Source organism: Oxyura jamaicensis, chromosome 1, assembly GCF_011077185.1.
Source record: "Oxyura jamaicensis isolate SHBP4307 breed ruddy duck chromosome 1, BPBGC_Ojam_1.0, whole genome shotgun sequence".
Classification (NCBI taxonomy): Eukaryota; Metazoa; Chordata; class Aves; order Anseriformes; family Anatidae; genus Oxyura; species Oxyura jamaicensis.
In genome coordinates, this window is record NC_048893.1 from 92,024,226 (window position 1) to 92,047,476 (window position 23,251).

Below are 23,251 nucleotides of genomic sequence, written 5' to 3' on the forward strand. Positions count from 1 at the left end.
GAATTTAATTGTTATGCAAAATAGTACCCTGTCCAGAAGTTTGTGAAAACCTGCCTTTTATTTTAAGAGATGTTGCAACAAAGGACTAAATGTGATAGTCAGGAAAGAAATTGCTGTCAGTAAGATCTTGAGTCAAAGAAAAGTAAGTGGAAGAGTGCTGGAACTTCACTCAGTTTTTGTCTTCTACATTTTTTTTTTTTCTTCTAAAGGAAATGATCCATGTGTTCTTACGTTATGAGACCAAAAGCCTTGGCTGTTCTGTTTTTTTTTTTTTTTTTTTTTTTTTTAAAAAAACACACTAGATGCACACAGTTGTGCTTTCCACACTGTTTCCATTCAACTTTGAATTTTCATCTTCACCTGTCAGAGTCACTCAGATACTGACTGCCTCCTCTTCATGACTTCTGCAGCCAGCAGTTGCAGATTATGTTAATGTAATACTTGATAGTTACTTTTCAACTAGAAATCTTAAGGCAGAGCAGTAGCAGGTGTGCTGGAACTGTCTGCTGATTCATAAGATGCAACTGCCTAGCCATTGACTGAATTGCAAGTAATATCAACAAGTATGCTTCTGCAAGTAAAAACTTAAATTGTCCTGAGCTCTGGAAGGTTTACCAACCTCTGGAGGCTCTGGAGGTTTACCAACCTCTCTGATTCTGCTATCAGGGGATTGTTTTTCTCAGTCATTGAAATGAAAAATAAATGGAGAAAAAAAAATCTAGAACATCATTTTAATACGATGGAAAACATGGAGGCCCCTTAACACTTGAGTCAATTGGAATCTAGTCTGCTTTTGTAAGGGTCAGTTCCGCCTTCTCCTTTATCTGCCACCTCTTTTGAGGTAACACTTGTCAATTTGCATTACTGCACTGGGATCTGTTTTGCCTAAAACTTTGTTTGTGGTAAAATCAAAGTTGAATCAACTAATTTGAATGCCAGGCAGGAGGTGAATGTAGCTTGGTTCACACATGCACAAAAACTATTTCTGGAAATAATCTTTAAAGGCTTTTGGTTGGAAATATGAAATTAATAGCACCTTTAAACCTGCATCTCTGTAGAGAGACTTCAGTGGGTGTTACAGTAAGGCAGGTTGAAATGGAATAAAATCTGTTAGTACAAGTTGCTCATCACATTTGAAAATATGAATTGCTGGGAATCTGCACTTGCATAAAGTCAGTATGCCTTGTGTAGTGTGCACTCTTCAGTAATTGTATAGCTATCCTCTTCCTTCCTCAAAATTGCTGTGTATCTGACAAATGTTTTGGTGGAAGATCATTCATTTTTTTTTAATGGTGAGTGGGGAACAGCAGTATGGAGGATGTTACAGTCCTTGAGAGAGAAGAACGGGCAGGTACTGTAAGTCTAGATGACCTGAACATATGAAAATGGTGTAGCCGTGGGGATTTTAACTTATTCTTAAGAGTATTCTCTGTTTTATTGCTAATTTGGACTTATTAGATACCATATGTTAACAGCTATAGATAAGTTATTTGTGACCCGATGATTGGTGAAAAATGTATTTTGGGGCATGGGGGAAGTCTAACGGCAGAAGTCCAGCACAGAGTGTAAGACCAATGTTAAATTTTAGAACTGAGTAATGTTTAGTGTCTAAGTATTAGCCAAAACCTTTACGTTGACTGTTCAGTGCTAGCAAGGACCCAAACCTTAACAAAAATGCTATTTTGTTTCAGTACTATGGAAAGCAGTACACTTAAAGTAATTTTATTTCTTGAACGAACATTTTTAGTTTGGTTGACTTGTCACTAATTCTGTTTTTTAGGAGTTTTTTTGAATTGCTGCTGTTCTTTGGAAAGGATGAGTTCTACGAAGATCCTTTGAAAGATATTTTAGGTTCAATCCAGGTAGTGTTGCCTACTTTCATATCAATCTTTGATAATACTATTTTAGTACATGTGAAAACAAGTTGTTTTTTTTTGTGGGTGTATAACCTGGAGGAAATATGCCATTATAATAAGAGATTAGTTGCTTTGCTTGCATTTATACCAACAAATTAATAAAAAGGATATTTATAAGGGAAAACCATTTATTCTTATATGTATGATCAGTATTTATATTGGAATTTTTCTGGACTAGGTAAAACATAAATCTTTCCTTTTAAAACCATTTTTTTAGATTTAAGACATAATCTATGTTTTTTCTATATAGAAGAAAGAAGCTTTGCTTGTTTGTGCCTAATTACAGCTTAATGTCATCCAATATCCAGTATGGTGTTTTTTTTTTTTTTTTTTTTTACCAACTCATAACACGAAAGGTCAAGTTTACCTCTGTGGTTTTAAACAGCAGATTTGAAATTGAAGCTATATTTCATTGAACTCTTCAGGTCAGCATGAGCTGGCATTGTTTAAAACTATTTTCCTTTTGGCTAGGCTGGGGCAATTTTTTTGTGTGTCTGTATACTACCGTGTAAGAGAAATGTTCCCAGATGCAACATCTAGCTTTTTTTTCACCAGATAAGGGTTGGGTTTTCATGGTGTTTTTCTGTTGTCTTTTTTTTGGATCTGGGCCAGTTTTGAGAGTTGAGTTCAGTGCATGTGAAAGAAAGCACTTGTGCCAACCATGAAAGAATAAACTTGATGTGGAAGCAAGGGGTGAAAAACAGGGCTGTTTCTTCTGTTAAGACTGATCATGAAATTACAATTTGAGGAATAGGAATCCTTCTGTGATTTTTACGTTGACACCTCTCTTATCACTGCTGCAAAGTCAGCACTACTTACCTTAATTATCTGAACAGCAGCAATTATATTCTTCCTGAGAATTAGTTGAAGAATAGGGTTAAGGAGCAGCTTAGCAGCCCCATGAACGGGTACGGTCTCTTGCAGAAGAGGGGTGTTTCGGTAGTCCTTTGGTAAGGTGCTTTTCAAAAATGGTCTGAACAAGAAAGAATTTTACTAAGTGTGATGCACAGTAATTTATTCTTTGTGCTTCTGTATTACAATTATGAATTGCTTTGACTTTTAAACGATGAAATGCAAAAATGCATCTTTTTAATTTTCTTGATAAAGAACATCTGAATCTGTTGTACATTCGAACTCGTAGTGAAGAGCATTGTTTCATTTACTTAACTGTTCTCTACTATTGAACCTATTCATTTGAATATGAAAGAAACATTGGGAAATTAAAAACAAAAAAAAATACAGAAAAAGAACATAAGTGAAGAAGTTAATTGTATATGCATAGAAGCTATTTTTCAATTGCATTTTTGTCATCTCAGCTCACTTTATAAACAACCTGCAAGAAAGCTAAGATATCATTTTAGTTCCATTTCAAAATTAGGTACTTTTTCTTGTGACTATTAATCAACAGTAGAATTCTTATGTTGATACTTCTACCAGTAAGTAAAAATGGGGGAAGGGAGGTATGGAACTTGGCATATGTGAAAATCTTGGGTGGCTAAAAACATTACATATTGTTGTAGGCAACCGTGATTTCTGTTAGAAATTTGGATGGAAATGGTTGCTTGAGGGCTGGTGATTCACATGGCTTAGTTCAATTTTTCCCTTTAAGCTTGGTAGAGTTTAGACTTCGTCACTGCATCACAATTCTAGTGTCAACATGCCTGAATCTGCAGACTAACATCAGGTGAAGACTTTTCCCACAGAGTTATGCTGATAAATATCTTGTAATTCAATGAAAGCAATTTGCATTGTTATGCAAATAGAAGACTCTTGCTGAGTGCCAATAGAAAATATTATGGCTTCCACAGTTCTGTGTTACAGAATGAGTTGTTGCTTTAGGACTCTATGTAGGCCCAGTCAAGACTTCATAGGTTCAGCAGTTGACTGAGGGAATACTTGAACATGAATCGGTTTTCTAGTTTAAGATCTTCTTAGGTGTCTAAATATGGCTTTATATAACTCTTATTTTCATCTTTCTAACTGTGTTTTCTTTTCACTTGTAGGAATGTCAGAACCTTCTAAATAGATACAGAAATATGAACCTGGAACTAGTGACTCGAATCATTCGAGATGGTGGACCATGGGAGGATCCGGTATTACAAGCAATTCTTAAATCAAAGCCTGTATCACAGGAATTAGGTACTTAATTTACCTCGTAATTGTTTTTTTAGAGTGCTGGAAAATGTGCTTTTAGGCCTTTTTTATATTAGGATCAAGTGTTGTCAGCTGATACTGAACACAATTTTTTTGAAGTAAAATATCAGTCCTTCTTTTGAAAGAAAACTAGATCTCAATGCTAATAGATTCAGTCTACTTTTATAGTGCAGGGATCAAGTTACTCAGATACAAGAAGCTACTGAGCATTCACGTACAAAATGTGTTTACAACATCCATGTGCTCTAACCCAGGAAGAGCATATAGAGAAAGTTGACTTTGGTTAGGCTACTGAAGAATCATGACCATAGAGGTCCTGATATGTAGTTTTTTCTCATGGTACTATGACTAATTTAATTTTTTCTTTTAAATTTACATGCTTGTGATTGGGGCTTTTCTTTCCTCTGTTTAGAATTAAGCCTGTGATTACATCTGGTAGCTGCTTTGTGTTTATGTTAGTATATATAATAAGAGTAGGGTTTTAAAGAAAGATGTTTGTTTTTTCAAACCATGCATGCTGACAAATGTAACCTGGCAGTTAATGAATGTTTATAAGGGTAAAAATGGCATATCCAGTGTACAGTGAAGTCTTCTCTAGCCTCTTCTGTATTTGCTAGCAATGTTAACAGAGGACCTTTTGAAAATTGTTTCCATTTGACAGTGATAAAAAATACTAGTTCTTCTGTAGTTACTATGGTGCAGTGAATGATTTGAATTCATGACTTTATGGAATGAGTGCGTTGTTATAAACAGAGGATAAAGAGGATGAACCACAGAGGGTGGTTTGGTAGCAAATTAATCTGATTCAGTGGGCATTCTTTGATTGTTGCTTGTCTCTCTTGTGAAGTAAGCAGTTGACTATCAGTTTACCTTTGTTTTTTATTATATATCTGATAAACCTCTAGACGTATATACAGAAACAAAATGAAAACAAACATTATCCTTGTTATATTCTGCATCACATGACTAACTAGGAGTTTTGGTGGTTATTATCTGAAGCTAGGTGTCAAATGGAAGAAAAAATTGTAATCCAAAAATATTAATATATATAATAGAACATTTCAGGAAAGAATGAAAGCATGTATGACTCAGGAGGAATTCAAAATGTTTTGTTCAGTTTCTTATCTCTCCAACAAAGTGATAATTAATCCTTTTCCTTATTGATTTCCTTGATCAGCATGAAGCCATTTGATTATGATGAGTTCAAGAAAACTCTTCCTTAGTTTTATCCGGCAGAAAAGAATGAGACTGCCTATTGTCATTACCTGATCACTTTGTTTCCTTTCATGGCCAGCTACATCTCCTTCCTCTCTGCCTAGGTTTTCTTCCTCTTCATATCTGCTGATTAACCCCCCTCCACACATCTCATCTGCGATCACAAACATTGTATTTTAGGTAACGCCTTTTGGAAGTGTTTTCTTTTTTTTTTTCACTTCATCTAAAATCTGACTTTTATGAAATCTTCATTCTGTGCTGCTTTATAGGCTGGCAGTATTTGGTGTATGTTTTGAAATTTGGCCATAGTTCCCTCAAGGATCACTTTTTTAAATGAGGGAAAACTGCTTATTATTGCTGAGTCATCAACCATTACTCATGAAAGTCAGATGGATGAATAAATACGTACTGTGTGAACTACATAATTTTGTCCTGGATTCATCAGTTACACAGACGGTTAGGCCAAGACAAATCTCGCTGTGCCTGTCCTTACTTGAATTGTAGTGCACTTCAGGATGTTGCAGTGTATTTTCCAGACGTTGAGATGGCTGGAAAAGAAGGTAGTCTGGGGTTTTACAGAAAAATAGCAGGGTTTGATACGGGTTGGAATTTTTTGCAGCATAGATGCAATAAACTTCTAATAGGCCATGAAGAATAAGGCAGCCTAAAGTGAACATATAAAGAGTGTCATCATCTAGGTTGGAAGAGACCTCCAAGGTTAGTCCAACCTCTGACCTAACGCTAACAAATCTTCCACTAAGCCATATCCCTAAGCTCTACATCTAAACGTCTTTTAAAGACCTCCAGGGATGGTGACTCAACCACTTCCCTGGGCAGACCATTCCAGTGACTAACAACCCTTTCAGTAAAGAAGTTTTTCCTAATATCCAACCTAAACCTCCCCTGGCGCAACTTTAGCCCATTCCCCCTCGTCCTGTCACCAGGCACATGGTAGAATAGACCAACCCGCACCTGACTGCAGCCTCCTTTAAGGTACCTCTAGAGTGCGATAAGGTCGCCCCTGAGCCTCCTCTTTTCCAGACTGAACAAGCCCAGCTCCCTCAGCCGCTCCTCATAAGACTTGTTCTCCAGACCCTTCACCAGCTTTGTTGCCCTTCTCTGGACTCACTCAAGCACCTCAATGCCCTTCTTGTAGTGAGGGGCCCAAAACTGAACGCAGTACTTGAGGTGTGGCCTCACCAGAGCTGAGTACAGGGGGACAATCACTTCCCTGGACCTGCTGGCCATGCTGTTTCTTATGCAAGCCAGGATGCTCTTGGCCTTCCGACTATCAACCACTACTCCCAGGTCCATCTCTGCCAGGCAGCTTTCTAACCACACATCTCCCAGCCTGTAGCTCTGTTTGGGGTTGTTGTGCCCCAGGTGCAGGACCTGGCACTTGGCCTTGTTGAACTTCATGCAGTTGACCTCAGCCCATCGGTCCAGCCTATCCAGATCCTCCTGCAGAGCCTTCCTACCCTTGAGCAGATCAACGCGCACCCAACTTGGTGTCGTCTGCAAACTTACTGATGGTGCACTCGATCCCCTCATCCAGATCATCGATAAGGATGTTAAAGAGGACTGGCCCCAGTACTGATCCCTGGGGGACTCCACTAGTGACCAGCTTCCAACTGGAACATTCAGTTGTAAGCAGTTAATTACTTTTGAAGCTGATGGTTGGCATCTATCTCTCCAAAGCAAAGCACTGCACATGCTGCCTGGACAAGAATAGATGTTGTTTTCCCCAAGCTGTTTTTAATATATTGCAGACTTGTGTAAACGCTGCTATAGTTAGTGGTTGTCTTCTGCTTTGGAGACTGAGAAGCCTTGTAAATGCCTTCTTGGAAAAAGAGGGCATTCCATGACAGGGAGGGAGCAGAGCCCTGCAAGTTGTTTAGCTGGAACTCACAGCCTGTTTAAAAACATGGGCATACTGAGCTAAGAATTTACAACACCAGGTGGGAAAGTACAACAAGCAGTATTGTGGACTGCAATCTTTCTTTGTTGGGAGGAAGAGGGTACTATAGCCAGTTGTTATGCATACAACATTTTCTTAAAATTAGAAGAGAATAACAGGTAACTATTTCTGGCCTGAGATTTTTGATATGACTGTTCAATAATCTGTTGTGTACTGTTTGCTTATGGAACTGATGATGGGATTTATTACCTGAACTACGTTAACTCAAACTTAAGGAGAGGCATTTACGTGGCCTTAAGGATTATTCTATATGATCGCTGTTTACTGCAGTTCAGTGACCATTGTTAGACACAGTCTTTTCCATCTTCACCTTTCCTACGCTTGTACCCCAAAGTGCTAATGGATAGCGGGAATAACATCTTCAATTAAGGTAGAGCTTATGATAAATCTACTAATGAAGCTGATCTAAAACCTTTTATCACTTTCAGTAATGTACTTGAAATGTTCACTTGCATATATTATGATTTGCTTTCATAAAATACAGATGGCAGACAAATGATATTTCTGAACATAAAGAATGCCTTTCAAATGGGAACTTTAAAAAAAGAAGTTTAAATGAAAGCTTGTTACACAAGTAACATTGGATTTCAGGAAAACATTTTCTCTTGGCTGTTCAGGTTGTGGTTTTCAGTAAAGGTTCGATTGCTTTTTTTTTAATTTATTTTTAATCCTTCCAAGTGTCACTTTAAGTTGCTTGCAACTTTCCTTGCACAGGTACCTTCTAAGATATTAAAACTCCCTCTGCTTGCTTCTAGCCTTCATTGACTTTAAATCAGTGGTCTTTTTATTATTTTTTTTTTAAATATGGAGCAGTTTGTAATGCTACAAGCTATGCACTAAAATTGCCTTTTTGGAATATTTCTCTGTCTTAAGGGAGTTGTGGAGAACACAAGAGGCAGATCAGGCCATAGTGTCCAAGATATTACATAAACAGCAATGCACTATTAAGACCTCAAAGTGCATTTACTTGAAAAGATGCAAACAATTCTCAAAATAAAGGCAGCATTATAGAATTTTGTAGACTTGAGTGACACTTTAACTTGTAATGCTGAGAGATGGAGAATCTGTATAATCTTTTAAAATCTCTGTTTGTCATCTCTAATGAAATATGTCATCTAAAAGACATATTTCACTATTTTTGAATTGCTAAAATGTGTAGTATTGAGTGTTTCTTTCAGTTGAAATTATTTCATTGAAATACTTAGCTTCTAGATAGGAAAAAATCAACTTCCAGCAAGCTAGGCAAATATCTATGCATTTAGGAGTGTGTGGGGGTAAAAAAAAATGCCCAGCATTATTTTTAGAGGAAGGAACAGTGTATATATTCTAGTTCTCCAAGCAAAAACAGAAGTGTTCAAAGATACTTAAAGCAACAGCTTGTGAATTGCAGATAACTTTTTCCCCACTCCAAGGTCTTCCATTTTAATGCGTAAGAATATCCTGAGTTGTTTTAAATATTTATAGTTATAGTATTGGAAGTGATGTAGATCCTGTAGTTCAGACAATCATCTAGATTCCAGTGCTGAGAAAGGAAGGAATTTTCTTTCTTGAAAATGTTCATATTTGCTTCTGAATTGTATGTATTTTCACTAATCCTTTGCAGCACCTTGTGTTGATCAACAAACAGAAACAAAATACTGACATAAACTACTGTTATAAGAAAAATGATTTCTGAGTAAAAGGACAGATTCTTGATGATAGCATTTACTTAAATATTTGATAGCTTCTTTAGCAGAGCCTTTTATATTATTTGTTGACATAGCACTGTTAAAAACAACATTAAATTTAAATATATTTGGTGTTTGGACTTCGTATTCTAATTGCCTTTAAATCTTTCTTTTCTGTACAGTTAACAAATATTTAAGCTCTGAAAATCCACTGTTCTTTGAACTACGTGCCAGATACCTTATTGCCTGTGAACGCATCCCTGAGGCAATGGCTCTTATCAAATCTTGCATAAATCATCCAGATATCAGTAAAGATCTGTATTTCCATCAAGCTCTTTTCACCTGTCTTTATATGTCACCATTAGAAGATCAGCTATTCCAGGAGGTATTGTCAGTATACATTTTTTTTAATGAAGTGGTTCTTGTTGTTTACAAATTGTTGAGAGGAGCGTATGGAACTCTTTATTTTTGTAGAAGCAAATGTCATAAAATCAGGCAACTACATTGGTATTGCTTAATTTAGTGCGGGCTTAAGCTCTGGAAAGATAAATGTAAGTGCCTACAAATCTTGTTGACCTAAATGCAATTTTTTTGGTCAAGTTTACTTAGATATATTCCCAAAGTAACTTAAGGCATTAAAATTTTGTAACTTCAGTTTACTGACTGTTATTTCACTGTTGACTATTATTGTATCAAAACCACTTGAGCCTACTTGATGTTGGTCCAGTGTTTTATAGATGATAGTTTTGTCGGTTTTGAAGTTTCTTTAATGTTGCCCCAGTACGTAAAATGACATCCTCTGTCTAAATGTGGTTCTACTTTTACCACTGATAGCACTTACTGGAAAAAAATACTTTTCTTAACCTTGTTTTAAGAATGAACTATCGTTATTCAAAAAAATGCTTTTGTGTAGTCTTTTAATTACTCAGTTATTCTGACTGTCATTATTCTAAGAATCTAAAAGAGCTCTAAATCTTTCCAAAGTCTCTATTTGCAGACCTACACAAAAGCTGTTCCAAAGAAATAATAGCAGTTCCTGAAGTTTGCAATGGCTTCTTTAATATAGTGAGGTCTGATAGGCTTTTTATTTTGTATTAGCAAATTTATCTAAATTGATTTTATTTTAATTGTATAGCACTTGTTGAGGACTGATTGCAAGAGTGGAATTGAGATCATCTGCAACACTGAAAAAGAAGGGAAGACTACCTTAGCCTTACAACTATGTGAATCGTTCCTAGTCCCACAGCTCCAAAATGGGGACATGTATTGTATATGGTAAATACTTTATTTCTGGTGAAGCAGCTTAGCAGATAATAAATGCTTAATGCCAAAATGAAATTCATCTGACTTTGAGATGTAGTTTAAGTTTAAAAAACAGATAATACATGACTTTTAAACGTTCCTAGTACATCTGTTTTACCTGTTGCCTTTTCACACAGTCTTGTCCAGTGGTGTTCTACATAGTACCTAGCCCTAGTTAACTGCTTCAAAGTAACAGAAGAGTGAGCCTTTAGATACACTAGGCTGTGAATAAATACCTATAAATATGGTATTTATTATTAGCAAAGTGTAACAGTAAGCAGTGTGTAGACTCTTGCAATGCAGATATTTCCTTGTCCAGCTAGTTAGATCACGCTACTTATAATAACCAAACTATTATGTCACAAATGTGTCTAAAACAAATATATATTTTTCAAAGTATGCTATGAATTATGCCCACTTCTATATTGTGACTCTGTTTATGAAGTAATTCAGAATATTCTGGGAAAGGATTAAGAATGAAAAGATTAACAATGTCTTTATATACACTGAATCAACTTGATAGTTGGACACTTGTGGCTAATATGCATTTTCTGAAGAGGTGTCAAAACAAATTTCTTCATTGCCAGAACTGAAAAATGTCTGAGGAAGTTAATGCTTACATTTAGCCTCTATAATTTCTTTACCTGAAGTAATGTCTGCATATCTTGATTAAAGTATGATTAATTTGTCTGATTATGTAGTTGAAAGGCTTAGCAAAGATCTGAAGTTTTTCAATCAACGGAGATCAAATTACTGATATGTATAGCTGGTTTTAACATGGAGTCTAAAATCTATAAAGCCATTTCACTGTTTACAGATTTAAGGAAACTGAACATCTCTCTTTATCTAGAGAAAGTAATGAAGATCAGACATGCTGAAACAAGTGTTATTTCATTAATAAAACTTTACATTAACTATTGGACAAGTAGTTGATTGCATTGAATCAACCTTTGGAAATCTCATGACATAAAATTATAACATGATATATTTGCAAAACCTAGTTATTCTGTGGCATTTTTCATTGAATTGTTCCCCCAAAAAAGGTGGCCATTACTGTCCCCATGAGACAGACAAAGTTCAATCAAAACAGGTACATAGCTTTTCCGAGCCCACTGTTAGAATGTAATCTGATTTTGCAGATTCCTTCCCAAATGCTGCATCTCCTGAGTTCCTGCTTGTTAGGAAATCTGTGAATGTAACCTATTAATTACATGGTTAGTGCTTTCAGTCTCAGGGGTTCAGTCTTTTAAGAAATGAACTGTAAATATTGGTATTAGACTTGCTTTTCATCTTCTGTTGTAATAAGATACGTGTTAACCTTTGTTCATGCCCAGTTGATTTTCAAGTTTTGCATCAGCCATTTTGAAGCAAGATGTCTGCCCTTATGTTCTGGTAAAGCAGGCATCAACAGTGAAATTCCTAACCAGAAGAGACTAAACTACTGTTTAGTATCTGTTTATCAAGAAAATAATTTTTGTAACTCTTTTAATCTTCCGAATATAAAACTTGTTGATCTTTTAGAGTTTAGAGCAGTTATGTCTATGTAGCTAGAACAGCACTTGGGTTCTTTACAAATGTTGAACAATGTTGATTGTATACCCTACAAGAGAAATATGGGTGATGTTTAATAGGTAATGTAAGACAGGACAAAGCTTGTGAAGCAATCAAGTAAGACTAATACTGTTCAAGTTTTGGAAAAAGTAGGAGTCAAGTTAAGTTAACCCACAACGTGTTTTCCCCAGAGAAGATTTTTATGTCCTCAGCACAGCATAAGTCATGTCGCCTTGTTTGGAACTGTTGACCTTACAGTTCCAGCAGCAGCCACTACTAGCAAAGATTAGATAACCAAAATAGATTAGAAAGCTGTAAATAGCAGGTATTGGTTACTGCTTTGTGTGAAACAGCCTGTATGAATTCAGTCTTTGAGCTGAAACCATTAGCTCTCATGATTCCAGAGGAAGTTGGACTTTAAGCAGATCTGTCACAAAACTTTACAATTTTCTAGATTCAGATCATCTGAATTATTTTTCTGAAGTTAAAGCGTGCTGATAAACAGCTTACAAAAAAAAAGTTGTACTTGGTCTCATTAGAAATATTTGTGTACAAGGTTACTGGTCAGAAGTAAGTCCATGATGACATGATTGAAGACTTTCTAGTATCAAGAAGTCATCTTTCCCCAGGAAGATGGAATTTTGATGGAACAGCCATAGCAGAACAGCTTGCCTTTTCTGCCAGACAGTATTTAAATGAAGTTTTGGCTGTTTTCAAGTGATTCCTGTTCAGTAAGTCAAGGAATTCCTTTGCACACTTTCAGTCAGTCTTTGGCCTTTAGGTAGTTTTGGTGATTCGGGTAACAGTGTTCAGCATGTACATTTTGGTAAAGTATGTAATCAATGCTCAAGGAAGTAGCTATCAAACTGAGTCTATCTCAAATATCGTCTGTAATGTGGTCAGACATAGAGTCCAACCAGCAGTTTATGAATGCTTTACATAACAATTCATAATAATTATTAAAGTCAGAAATGTGCCTGAGAAGAAGGCTTCATGTCTGTGGAGGAATAGACCTAAAATATTTTACATCAGGGTCTAGTTTAGTTGAGTGGTGATTAAACTGATGGCTTGCTCTTCACCCATGGAGCTGCTCCTTCTTTCAGTTTGCTCCATTCCTTTTTCATCTCTTTCCTTGTGCCAGCCCTTACACTTGTATGAACAAATTGCATGCCACTTAAACCACTAATCTATCATCAAAGTAATTTTGAGTTTTCCCTGGGATTAGTGTTGAGATGGCTTGTCTAAAATAGTATGAGACAAAGCAGAGGAAAGATGAGAAGCATCTGCTATTCATCTTAATGTTAATAAGCAGTGAGTTTAAGCTGCATTACTAAACAGCATCCTTAGCAAAAGTGATCTTTTCTTTCTTTTTGTACTTTAAATTGTGACTTTTACTGAACTTTTATGAATGGTTTGGTCCCAAAAGACTCAAACTTTTTTAAAACTTCTGTGGATAGTTTGCAAAGAGACTTCAAGAAGATAAATAACCATTCTGGTAAAGGCAGAGGCAAACAGTTTGTATCCTTAGCAAGCCTGTAAGACTAATTTTGTGGATAGAACTTGTTTTGTAGTGTTTACCCTGTTTAAGCATGATCTTTCTTTCAAATTCAGTTTTTTGGGGATGTGAATGAAATAAAACAATCAAGATTTCATGTCTGGCTCAATTAGCACTTAAAATGTCAAGCAGAATATGGAGCTGTCCTAAATTTAAAAGTGAAGTTGGTGTTCTGTCATAGTCAATGCTGTCACTTCTCTTCATGCAGGCATTGACTGCGTTAGGACAAGCTTAATTTCAGAAAGTGTGTAAGATTTATATCTGGCACAGACTAGGGTCTCTTGAATATCAGCCAAGTATTTTGTCAGGAACTGTTTGCTTTTCCTGAGGGAGGAGGTTGGTGGAAGGAAAACAAGTATCTTCCTTCAGAGGATGGAAGTTACTTGGTCTCCTTTTTTCATTGTGATGTTATAATGGGATTTTTGCCTGGTCTTAACCTCATTGACTCCTGTGTAAAATCTTTGATGGGACGGCAAATAACTAAGGGTTAGATCTGTTTGCCTGTAAAAGTCCCTGAATTTAAGAGCACAGAACTTTTTACAGGCTGTAGATCTCAGTCAGCAATACTTTATAGACTAAACACATTGCCTGTGTACAAGCTCAGCTGCAGGAGTTTGACAATCTATTCTTACATTTCTTTGTGTCAGTTAGAAATGTTGATTGATACAGATGTATGAATAGCAGTAGAGTCTGATACTTACATATAACTGCTGTTGGCTAGAAAGTTCGATTATGACAGAAGTCAAAAAATGAAATGGTTTTCTAGTATGTGTAACAGGAGAACAATACTTCCTGTCAGTGGACCATACATACTGGAGACTAGGTTTTTACAACGCTCATGTTTTCCACATCTAGCACGTCTTTTCCAGAAGGATTCCTCGTTCTTAGAGTATAAGTAACTTAATCCCAAAAGAAATCTGGAGCATGTCCAGAACTTGCTCTTCAGCCTGACGTTTACTGTCGGCGGTGTAAAGAGCTGCATGGTGTAGCATCTGAGTTTATTATGCGGTTCTCTGATACTAAACAGAATACATTAATATTTTGTTGCATATTTAATTGGCTCGGTGATAGGAGATACCCTGACTGCTTTAACAAAGTGATTAAGTTGCATTTTCCATTGTGTGCATTGTGTACAGTTGTTTTGTTAATTGGTTTTAAGCCCTCAAATACGAGTTTAGTTGCAGAATATGCACCTCATTGGTCTTTGTATTACAGCAAGCTTAGTGATAGAGTTCTTTAAAACTCAACTTAATCAAAATATTTTGTTCTGTACTTTTAGGGACCTGATCTTCATTTGGAGTAAACTACAGCTTAAATCTAACCCCTCAAAACAAGTATTTGTCGACCAGTGCTACCAGCTTTTAAGAATTGCTACAAATGTCAGAGTAATTTTTCCTTTCATGAAAGTCATTAAGGATGAAGTAAGTTTTGTTTTGTTTTTTTCTTTTTTCTACCCCTTCCCTTCAATCTTTTTGTTACTAATAAAAGTGAAGAGAAATTATGTTTGTGTTGTGTAGTGGCCGCTTCTTGTAGAAGGTCAAGAGGGGACAGGGAAGGACATAAAATAAAAGCTTTGTCAGGTTCTAGAATGCCTGTTGATACTATGGTTGTCATTGATCTGTAGTGCATTTTTATGACTTTTTAGACTGAATTCTGTTGAGTAAGTTTTTCCTTCTATCTGCAGAAAATTTGAGCAATGTCATCCTGCAGGGAAACAAGTGGGGAAACTGCTAAGAAATGAGGAAATGCGAAAGATTTCTTGTCTGTTTTAAGCCAGGCTCTTTATGGAACGAGGAATTTTTTAATACCCATATTTTCTGTCTGCCCCTCACTCTTGTTAAGTTCTGAATTTTTCCACCAGTTCTAACCAGATGTGAAAGTGCTTAACGTGGCATAAAGGAAGAGCTAGTCTAAGGCGACATAATTTTGCTTCAGACCAATGTGCTATATTTCAATGTAACGTGTTAGTCTTACTTCATGAGCAACTGCGGAAAATGTAAAATGTGATCCTTTGCATTCAGGAGTGCTAGCTGATTGCAAGCAAATGTTGCTTTTTATCATTGGCCTGGTTGAACAGAGCTTTTCCATATTCTGCACCCTAAATATTTGGGTAAACAAATTAGAAATTATTTTGTTAAGGGTGCTGTTCTGCAGTTCTGATCTGCTGTTGTTCAAGGTTTTAATCTCAGTATGTATTCTAAAATGCTCCTGGTAACATGAATAACTTGATGTAGTAGCTTTAGGAAGAGTTGCATCTTATTTGTATTTGCATCTCAGTGATAAAATTTTATTTAATAACCCACTGTAACACACATTTAAATGTAGGTAGATTCTAATTATTCGTACACTTCCCTGAAACTCTTCTTTCTTTAATCTGCCATATGTTGGGCAGCATGTTTCTGAACATCCCTCCCAAATGTAAGTTCAAGAGAAGGCCCCAACCTTAAGCGTGGAAAGGGAAATATAGCTCATCGATTCTGAAATGTCAGGCTTGGTAAAATGCTTGGCCATGGGTTGTTATGGTTTTCTTGGTGGTCATTGTTGAAAATCAAGGGCAATATTGTACAGCTTGTATTTTTCTGTGATGCAAGTTAAGTAAATTAAAGCAGGGACAAAATGCAGAGTAACTGTAGAACTGTAGTGGGAAACAGCCTAGTTAATGTGCAGATTAGAAGATACTGTCATTCATTGTTTAAACATTGTTTTAAAATGCACATGACTTCAAATAATCTTTACAAGTAGCATGCTTTCTGAACTCCTAAGTATTTTGCAAGTAGACAAATATAAATACATGGGATATTGATGTTTGGGCATTGTTTATAGTATTGTCAGCCCCCCTCCCACCTTCAGATTTTTTTTTTGACTTCCAAGCTGTAGACTTCTATAATCCCATAAGGAAAGTAACTTTATACAGTACTGCATGCTGTAATTTCCTTTCTGCAGGTCGGTGAGGATGGTCTTCAGATATGTGTTGAGATATGTGGATGTGCCCTGCAGTTGGACCTCCGTGAAGATCCCAGTATGAAAAGTCTTATTTACAAAGCAATTGCTCACTTTCTGCCAAATGACTTGGAGATCCTCAGAATCTGTGCGCTTTCGATCTTTTTTCTTGAACGCACCTTAGAATCTTACTACACTGTTGAACATTTATATAAATGTGCAGATGAAGAATACAATGAATGCACTAGTTCTGTTCAAAACCGTGTACGTTTTGAATTGCTTCCAATTTTGAAAAAAGGTCTGTTTTTTGATCCTGAGTTTTGGAATTTCTTGATGATCAAGCAGAACTGTTTAGCATTATTGGGGGATAAAGCCTTTGTAGGCTTAAATGAAAGTACACTGGAAAACTCTACTGTAAATGTAGAGAAGCTAACGGAGTACAGGGCTCTGAGTGAGGAGCATGTCTGTCCACCAGATGTAAGCAATGGGGAGCTTGACTCTGAAGCCCAGTCCAAAGGTAATGCCAAAAAGAACCACGAAGCTCTTGAAGCATCTAAAATGTTGGATAATACTGTACCAAGCCACCGCTGTGTGATATGCAACAAGGAATTCCTTGGTGATCACATTGTGAGGCATGCACAAGCTCACCAAAAAAAGGGCAGCTTTTCCTGTGTACTTTGCACCAGAAAATTCAGGCAAAAGGGACTCATGCTGAAGCACTTAAAGAATCATGTCAGAAAGATAGAAAGGCAACATCTTGCTGCGGTTCTTGAGGCTGATCAGCAGGCCCCTGTTTTAAATGAACTAGAATGTTCTGATGCTTCTCCCTCTCTTGAAAATGGGAATTCTGGTGGTCCTAAAGAAGAGGAACCAGCGATTGCAATAGCTCCGAGTGCAGTTGCGGAAGAGGAGAATGCTGAACAGGTATTTGATGCAGTAGAAAACCATCTAAGTGACCAGGATGATGTTACTGAAAACAGTAGTTGTGACAGCTGCTTTAATAATATTCCTGATGCTTTAAGTACAGAAAGTTTGCCTGAAGATGATGAGAGCTCCAGTAAAGAGTCACCTATTCTACATAAAGTGAATGGAGCTTTTTGTCCTCAAAAAGATATTGATGCTATGGATCAAGAAGGAAGCTTTAAGTGCCCTGCTAATGGTTGTGCTAGAGCATTTAAAAAGATAAGATTCCTCAATAAACACGCCAGAAAAGCTCATCCAACTGATTTGAAGGTGCAGCAACATATAATGAAATGGAATAAAGGAAAATGTCGGTTCTGTCAGAGAAAATTTGCTGATTCCCAACATTTTATAGACCACCTGAAGAGACACGTGTATCCAAATGTTTACTTTTGTTTACACTTTAATTGTAATCAGAGATTTAAGCTGTCAACTGAGCTTGCAGAGCATACAAAAAGTCATAATGTTTTTAAAGCTCAGTGTAATTTTGCAGAGTGCTGTGAGCTATTTGAGGAGCTCCCTTTGCTGTATGAACATGAGGCTCAGCATTATTTAAATAAAACTCCGGAATGCTCAGAAGATGCAAGTGAAAAAGATTCTTCAGATGACCCTTCAGAACTTTGTGGTTACCAAGATGATGACGAATCCATTAATGAAAAAGAAACCGTAGAGTTACCAATTCCAACTTGGAAGTCAAGGAAGGATTCTACAGAACCAAAGACATACATTCAAAGTGTAGAGAAAAAAGCAAACAATGTAATTCAGAACGGAAATGAAAGTTCATCTGAGGGGAGCGCTACAGTTTCGGTAGACCAAAAGACACCTGTGTTACAGCCAAATCCTGAGAACTGTAATGCTGTCAGTGACCAACTAGTCAATGGGCACAGCGACCCAGATCAGACATCATCAAAGTCATCAGAAACGCCTTTGGACAGAGTGGCAGATGAAACAAGGACAGAGAATGGGTCAGTGTTACCTGTGTTACAGAACTGTCATGATATACCACAGAATAATGCTGCTGCCTCACAATTACCTTCTAAACCAAATCAGACAACAGAGAATACTTCGTATGGTGTCATCTTAACAAAACCATATGTTAGACCCTTGCCTCCAAGTTACCTTGATGAACGATACATTAGTATGCCAAAACGTAGAAAAATTTTGACTGATAAAGTAGATGCTCACTCTGAACAAGACAAATTTTGTAGCAAATCAACAGAAAGATTTAGATGTGGCAACTGCTTGACCATCTACTGTAATTCAGAAGCACTTGAGGCTCACCTTGCACAAAAGAAGTGTCAGACGCTCTTTGGATTCGATTCAGATGATGAAAGTAAGTCTTATAGTCCTTCTGGGTGGGTGGGTTGGTTGGTTTGTTTGGAGGCAAATACCGACCAGATAGTGGTCCTTGAAAACAGGCAACGTGATAGGCCTGGCAGGACATGTACAACTTCTGAGCAGTTGTAATGTGCTAGAATTCAAAGAGAGGAAGGTCACTGAAATCAATAGTGACCCAAACATTGGAACACAATATTGTACTAACTTGGAAGGTCAAATTAGACATGTTGTTTAGAATTAGCAAGAGGTGGTGAAAATTGGTGGGCAGCTCTAAGGGAAAGATTTCTTATAAAACAGTGAAGAGTATTTCAGCCTGTCTGTCTTTGTGTGTTAGAAACTACACATTGGAACATGTGAGACGTGTGAGCAGTGTTCCAAAAGGAGGGATGATTTACATTGGGAACAAAATGAAGACTAACCTATGCATTCTATTTCACAGGTGCCTGATTCAACATTGTGGGGAAAATGTATCAAACAAGGAGTGGTGTAAGAACACTACATGAAGAAGCAGCAGTTTGTTTCCCAGTTGGCCTTAAATCATAAAGCAGTCTCAAATTAATAAAGAAAAACATGACCTTGATAAAGACAAAGCACATTTTCTAGACAGAACTCACAGAGGAATAATAGGAGCTCTGCAGTTTTTGAGTCCAGAAAGGTTGCTACGCAATCCCCAAAGTACCAGTTATCCAAAAAGCCACATCCATTTCAAATGCATAATTGGAGCTTCGCGGCACAGTCTTTCTAGCACAAAGGTGTAAAGAAAACAACGCATACAGCTGAGCAGGCAGAGAAAGCATAGGTATTGATTCCCTTGTGGAAATAAAAACAGCTGGTTCTTTAAGCTACTCTAGATTAAAAAAAAAAAAAAAAGTGTGATTAAAGGCTGTCTATCCACACAGCTTAGAAGGAGTCTTTCAAGAAGGTGTCACTTTATGATGAAACAAGTAAGAAATGCGTACAGGAACCAAACATTGTTTTTTCAGAGTTTGAGTATGTGATTCCATCATATGCTAAAATGAGTGGAACTTTATTAAATAAACTTGTACTCAGAATCCAAAGGAGGAATGTAGAAAGAAATCTAAGATGGATGGAAAGCTCTCATGTCAAAACCAATAAATAACAAAACATCAAAAAATCTTGAAGTACAGAGCATGCAAAGAAAAAGTGCATTGATGTGATATTAAGTTCTGCACAGTGGAAATCAGATGCATGCAAGAGAAGCCCTTTTCATGGCTATAGTTACAGTACATGTTGAGTGTCCCGTAAAACATCTGTTTTAGGTGCAGGAAGACTAATACAAGCAGTACATGCAAAAGTTGTGTAGATACTATCAGAAGCAGACTGAAAAAATGCAGAATGTGCAGGGGGGTAGATGTGCACTACAGGACAGAGTTAAATGATTTTATACAAATGCAGAGGTGCTTTTTAGCTGTTGGTATGATTGAAAAGAACTTGAGAAGGCTTCTTTTATAATAAAGGGGAAATAATGAAGACAGACAAAACCAGAGCATGCATGTCAAGTTAGGAAAGATCTGGAAGAGCTTGTTTCCACATGTGTGGTATTACATAATGGTGGTTCATCACAGCTCAGTACTGTAACAAATTATTTACTGTCTAAAGGGAGGGAGGAAAACACATCAGCTCAGCCTTAAGACATAGTACAGCATCTCTTGAAAAGATAAGCTTTCCTAGAAGTTAGTGAAGGACTTAGTTCAGTGTTAAGCACTTTATCCAGCAACTGACTGTTCATAAAAACAATCAGAAAGATGTTGTGAAGATAAGAAATTTGAGTCTTTCACTTCTATGCATCTCATCGAAAGACAGGAGGTTTAGAAACCAAAAAGATGCTGTTGTAGTTTTCAATTTTCATGCCCCAAACAGAGTTGTGGCAAACATGCAGATTGTTTAATTACTGTGCTAATTTATGCTCTGATAACTATCATATACTGCCTTGCCACCATAAAAAGTTTTTTGAGATCCTGTTATGTGCAATTAGGTGAAAATTTTCATGTGATCCTAGCCACAAAGCCTAATGATGAAAAATGGTGTGTAAGGATGGAATCATCACAGAAATGTAGGACAGAAAGGACCAACTGTTCCTGGTCAGCTGGTTTGCTTATTGACTAGTTCATCTCAATGTATGGATGGTGTAGTAGGATGATCAATTTGCTTAAATCAACAGATACACAAAAATTCAAAATAAAAAAGTAAAAAATCAAGGCATAAATAGATCTGTTCATTGTAGCAATGGCTCACACCTGTAAACCTAAGGATTTCATTGTAAAATAGGCTGTTAAGTAGTTCTGGAACTTCCTAGTTCAGTAATGCCTCTGCTAATAATTCTCTGTGAAATTACAGGTATTTGCATTAATTCTGCTTTTTTTCCTCTCCGGAGAGGTAAAAACGCAAATTTCAAGTCACGCTTTTTCTAAATTCTAGAAAAATTTTGCCTTAATTTTGAGTTGGATTAACATAAAAGGTTATAAAATTATGATCACAGGTATGTGTACATTACATTAATACCAATGGCTGGCCCACTTTGAGAGATCTTTATGACATTTGAGGCACCAAAGAATTTTTTTTCGCAGTTGCAGAAAAGTGATTTAAATTCATCATTCATATATATTACATACACACTATATATAAATATTTACATATATAAATACATGAACATTTTTTCAACATAAGGGGGACTGTCTCAGCCAAATGCACTTTCACATTTTTCTTGCTTCAAATTATCAATTATTTTTTAAGGACCCGATTACCATCTTGAATGTTCCTAGGTTCCCCTTTCTTTGCTTAACATCGCTAATCAGTTAAATTTGCTTAGGTGTATTTGGAAAAAAAAAAAAAAAGACAATTATCAAGTATTATGGCTTTAAAAATCCGAGAACTCATTGAATAAGATATGACAAATGTTTGTGTAAAATCTTTTAAGTGTACCTTTAATCTTTGGTGCTTTTTACCTTTTCCTGGAGCTCCGTGTATTTGAAGATGCTTTAAAAACATAATTAAGACTTGTGTTTTTTTTCTTTTGGTTTAAAGTGTGTAGATAAATGCATCTATGTACATGCATAAACTGTGACCATAATTTTTTGTACCTGTATTAAACTCATTTTTGTTCAAAAATGCTGTTCTTGGACACCACCATTTGTTTATACCACATGTTCAGAATACACACTTCAGAGATCTGGAATACTGAGTTCTAATGTAGGTGAATATTACGTCACCTAACACCTATCAGAAATATATTAAATTGAAGTAGCAAGTGGGTTGTAACACTTTTGTTTTCAGTAATGATTTTACTTCAAAAAACACTGTATTTTCTTTAAACTGTTCTCGATTACCTGTTGGTATTCTCAGATAGTTTTGGAATGAAGCAACTTTAATTAGGAGCCGACAGATACTTTAAATGTGTGTGGGATAATTCTACATGCTTTTTTTTAGGATTCTTTAGTATGTTGAGTATCCTATTAATAAGCCTGCAACTTTTAGGGCTGAAAAAAGGTTCCAAGTCCAGAATTGAAAGGTTTTGTCCCAGGCATTAAGCATTGTGATATAATGGGAAATAATTCATCAGGATATATCACTTTGATTCAATAAACACTGAAGTATGTGTGTAATGTAAGCATGCAAATTTGTTAAAGTCACCTGAAGTTACACATGAACATGGGAGCTTTGCTGGATCAAAGTTTGTGCATTTCATTGCTGATAATTATATTTTAATAATGTTCCTTCAGGTGGCTTTAACTTGGATTTAAACTTTCCTTTTAAGATTGTTTATTCTAACCTTGTTACAGTTCACTGCAGAGATCATACCAGTTCAAATTTTCAAAGAGTTGCCGCTTTGTAGGCACCTTTCATGGAAAAAATAAAAATTGAAAGTGGTCATATCTGTGGGGGAAAGGTCACTGGTACTTTGGTTATTTAGCCATATTCATTGAAACTATATAAATTGTATAGTTTGGATAATTTATAACATTAAACTTTGTGATTTTTAATATCACATTGAAGGTTCAGCTGTACTCATTTCTTTTGTTGTTTAACACCAGTGGTATGGACAAAAGACTCAAAGAGGGTGGTAGTGTTACTCTTTTCTTAATTTATTTGGTACTGTATAACACCTTTCTGATTAAATGCAGCGTATGCATTTTGGGACTCTGTTAATTTGTAAAAGCTGTTACAGGTTCAGCAAGAAAGGAAATTTGTGCTTCCTTGTTGAATGTTAAATTATTTTACTTTGCATTTTATATAAGAGTACAAATTAAAACTGAGCCATCAAACTGCAATAAATCAACAGTAGTGTTTCATTTTAAAAACTTTTTTGTACTGTACATAGGTTTGTTCAATAAAACATTGTCTTTGTTGTTGATAGAAATTGATCTTGTCCTTTGGGGAATCACTTTGAAAATACTGCTGCAATGTTTTTAAGTTATTGTGTAATGTGTGTGTAATTGCTTATCACCTGTTTGAAGCTGCCAGGTCTTGATGTTCAGATTTTAATAGACTAAGTCTATTCAGGAGTATCTAAGAATATCAAAGATGACCGAGGAAATTAAAACAGACTACTGGTTCTAGGAAGATTGGGATCTCTAAGTCACTATTTATTTAAATAAGTCTTCAAGAAGTCACAGTATTACAAGTTCTGTAAAACCACTTACTGCTGAAGAGAGAA

General features: G+C 36.3%; 1 protein-coding gene across 1 annotated transcript in view; it reads left to right on the forward strand.

The window, feature by feature from the left end:
* The window catches only part of ZNF654 (zinc finger protein 654), a 36,016-nt gene extending 13,070 nt beyond the window's left edge, over positions 1-22,946 (forward strand). Inside the window, exons 3-9 of the mRNA XM_035315171.1 lie at positions 1,781-1,862; positions 3,920-4,055; positions 9,113-9,315; positions 10,066-10,205; positions 14,618-14,759; positions 16,282-18,571; positions 19,016-22,946. Coding sequence (XP_035171062.1) covers positions 1,781-1,862; positions 3,920-4,055; positions 9,113-9,315; positions 10,066-10,205; positions 14,618-14,759; positions 16,282-18,571; positions 19,016-19,023 — 3,001 coding nt within the window. The 3' untranslated portion in view covers positions 19,024-22,946. The remainder of the gene's footprint in view (positions 1-1,780; positions 1,863-3,919; positions 4,056-9,112; positions 9,316-10,065; positions 10,206-14,617; positions 14,760-16,281; positions 18,572-19,015) is intronic.
* Positions 22,947-23,251: the final 305 nt, after the last annotated feature.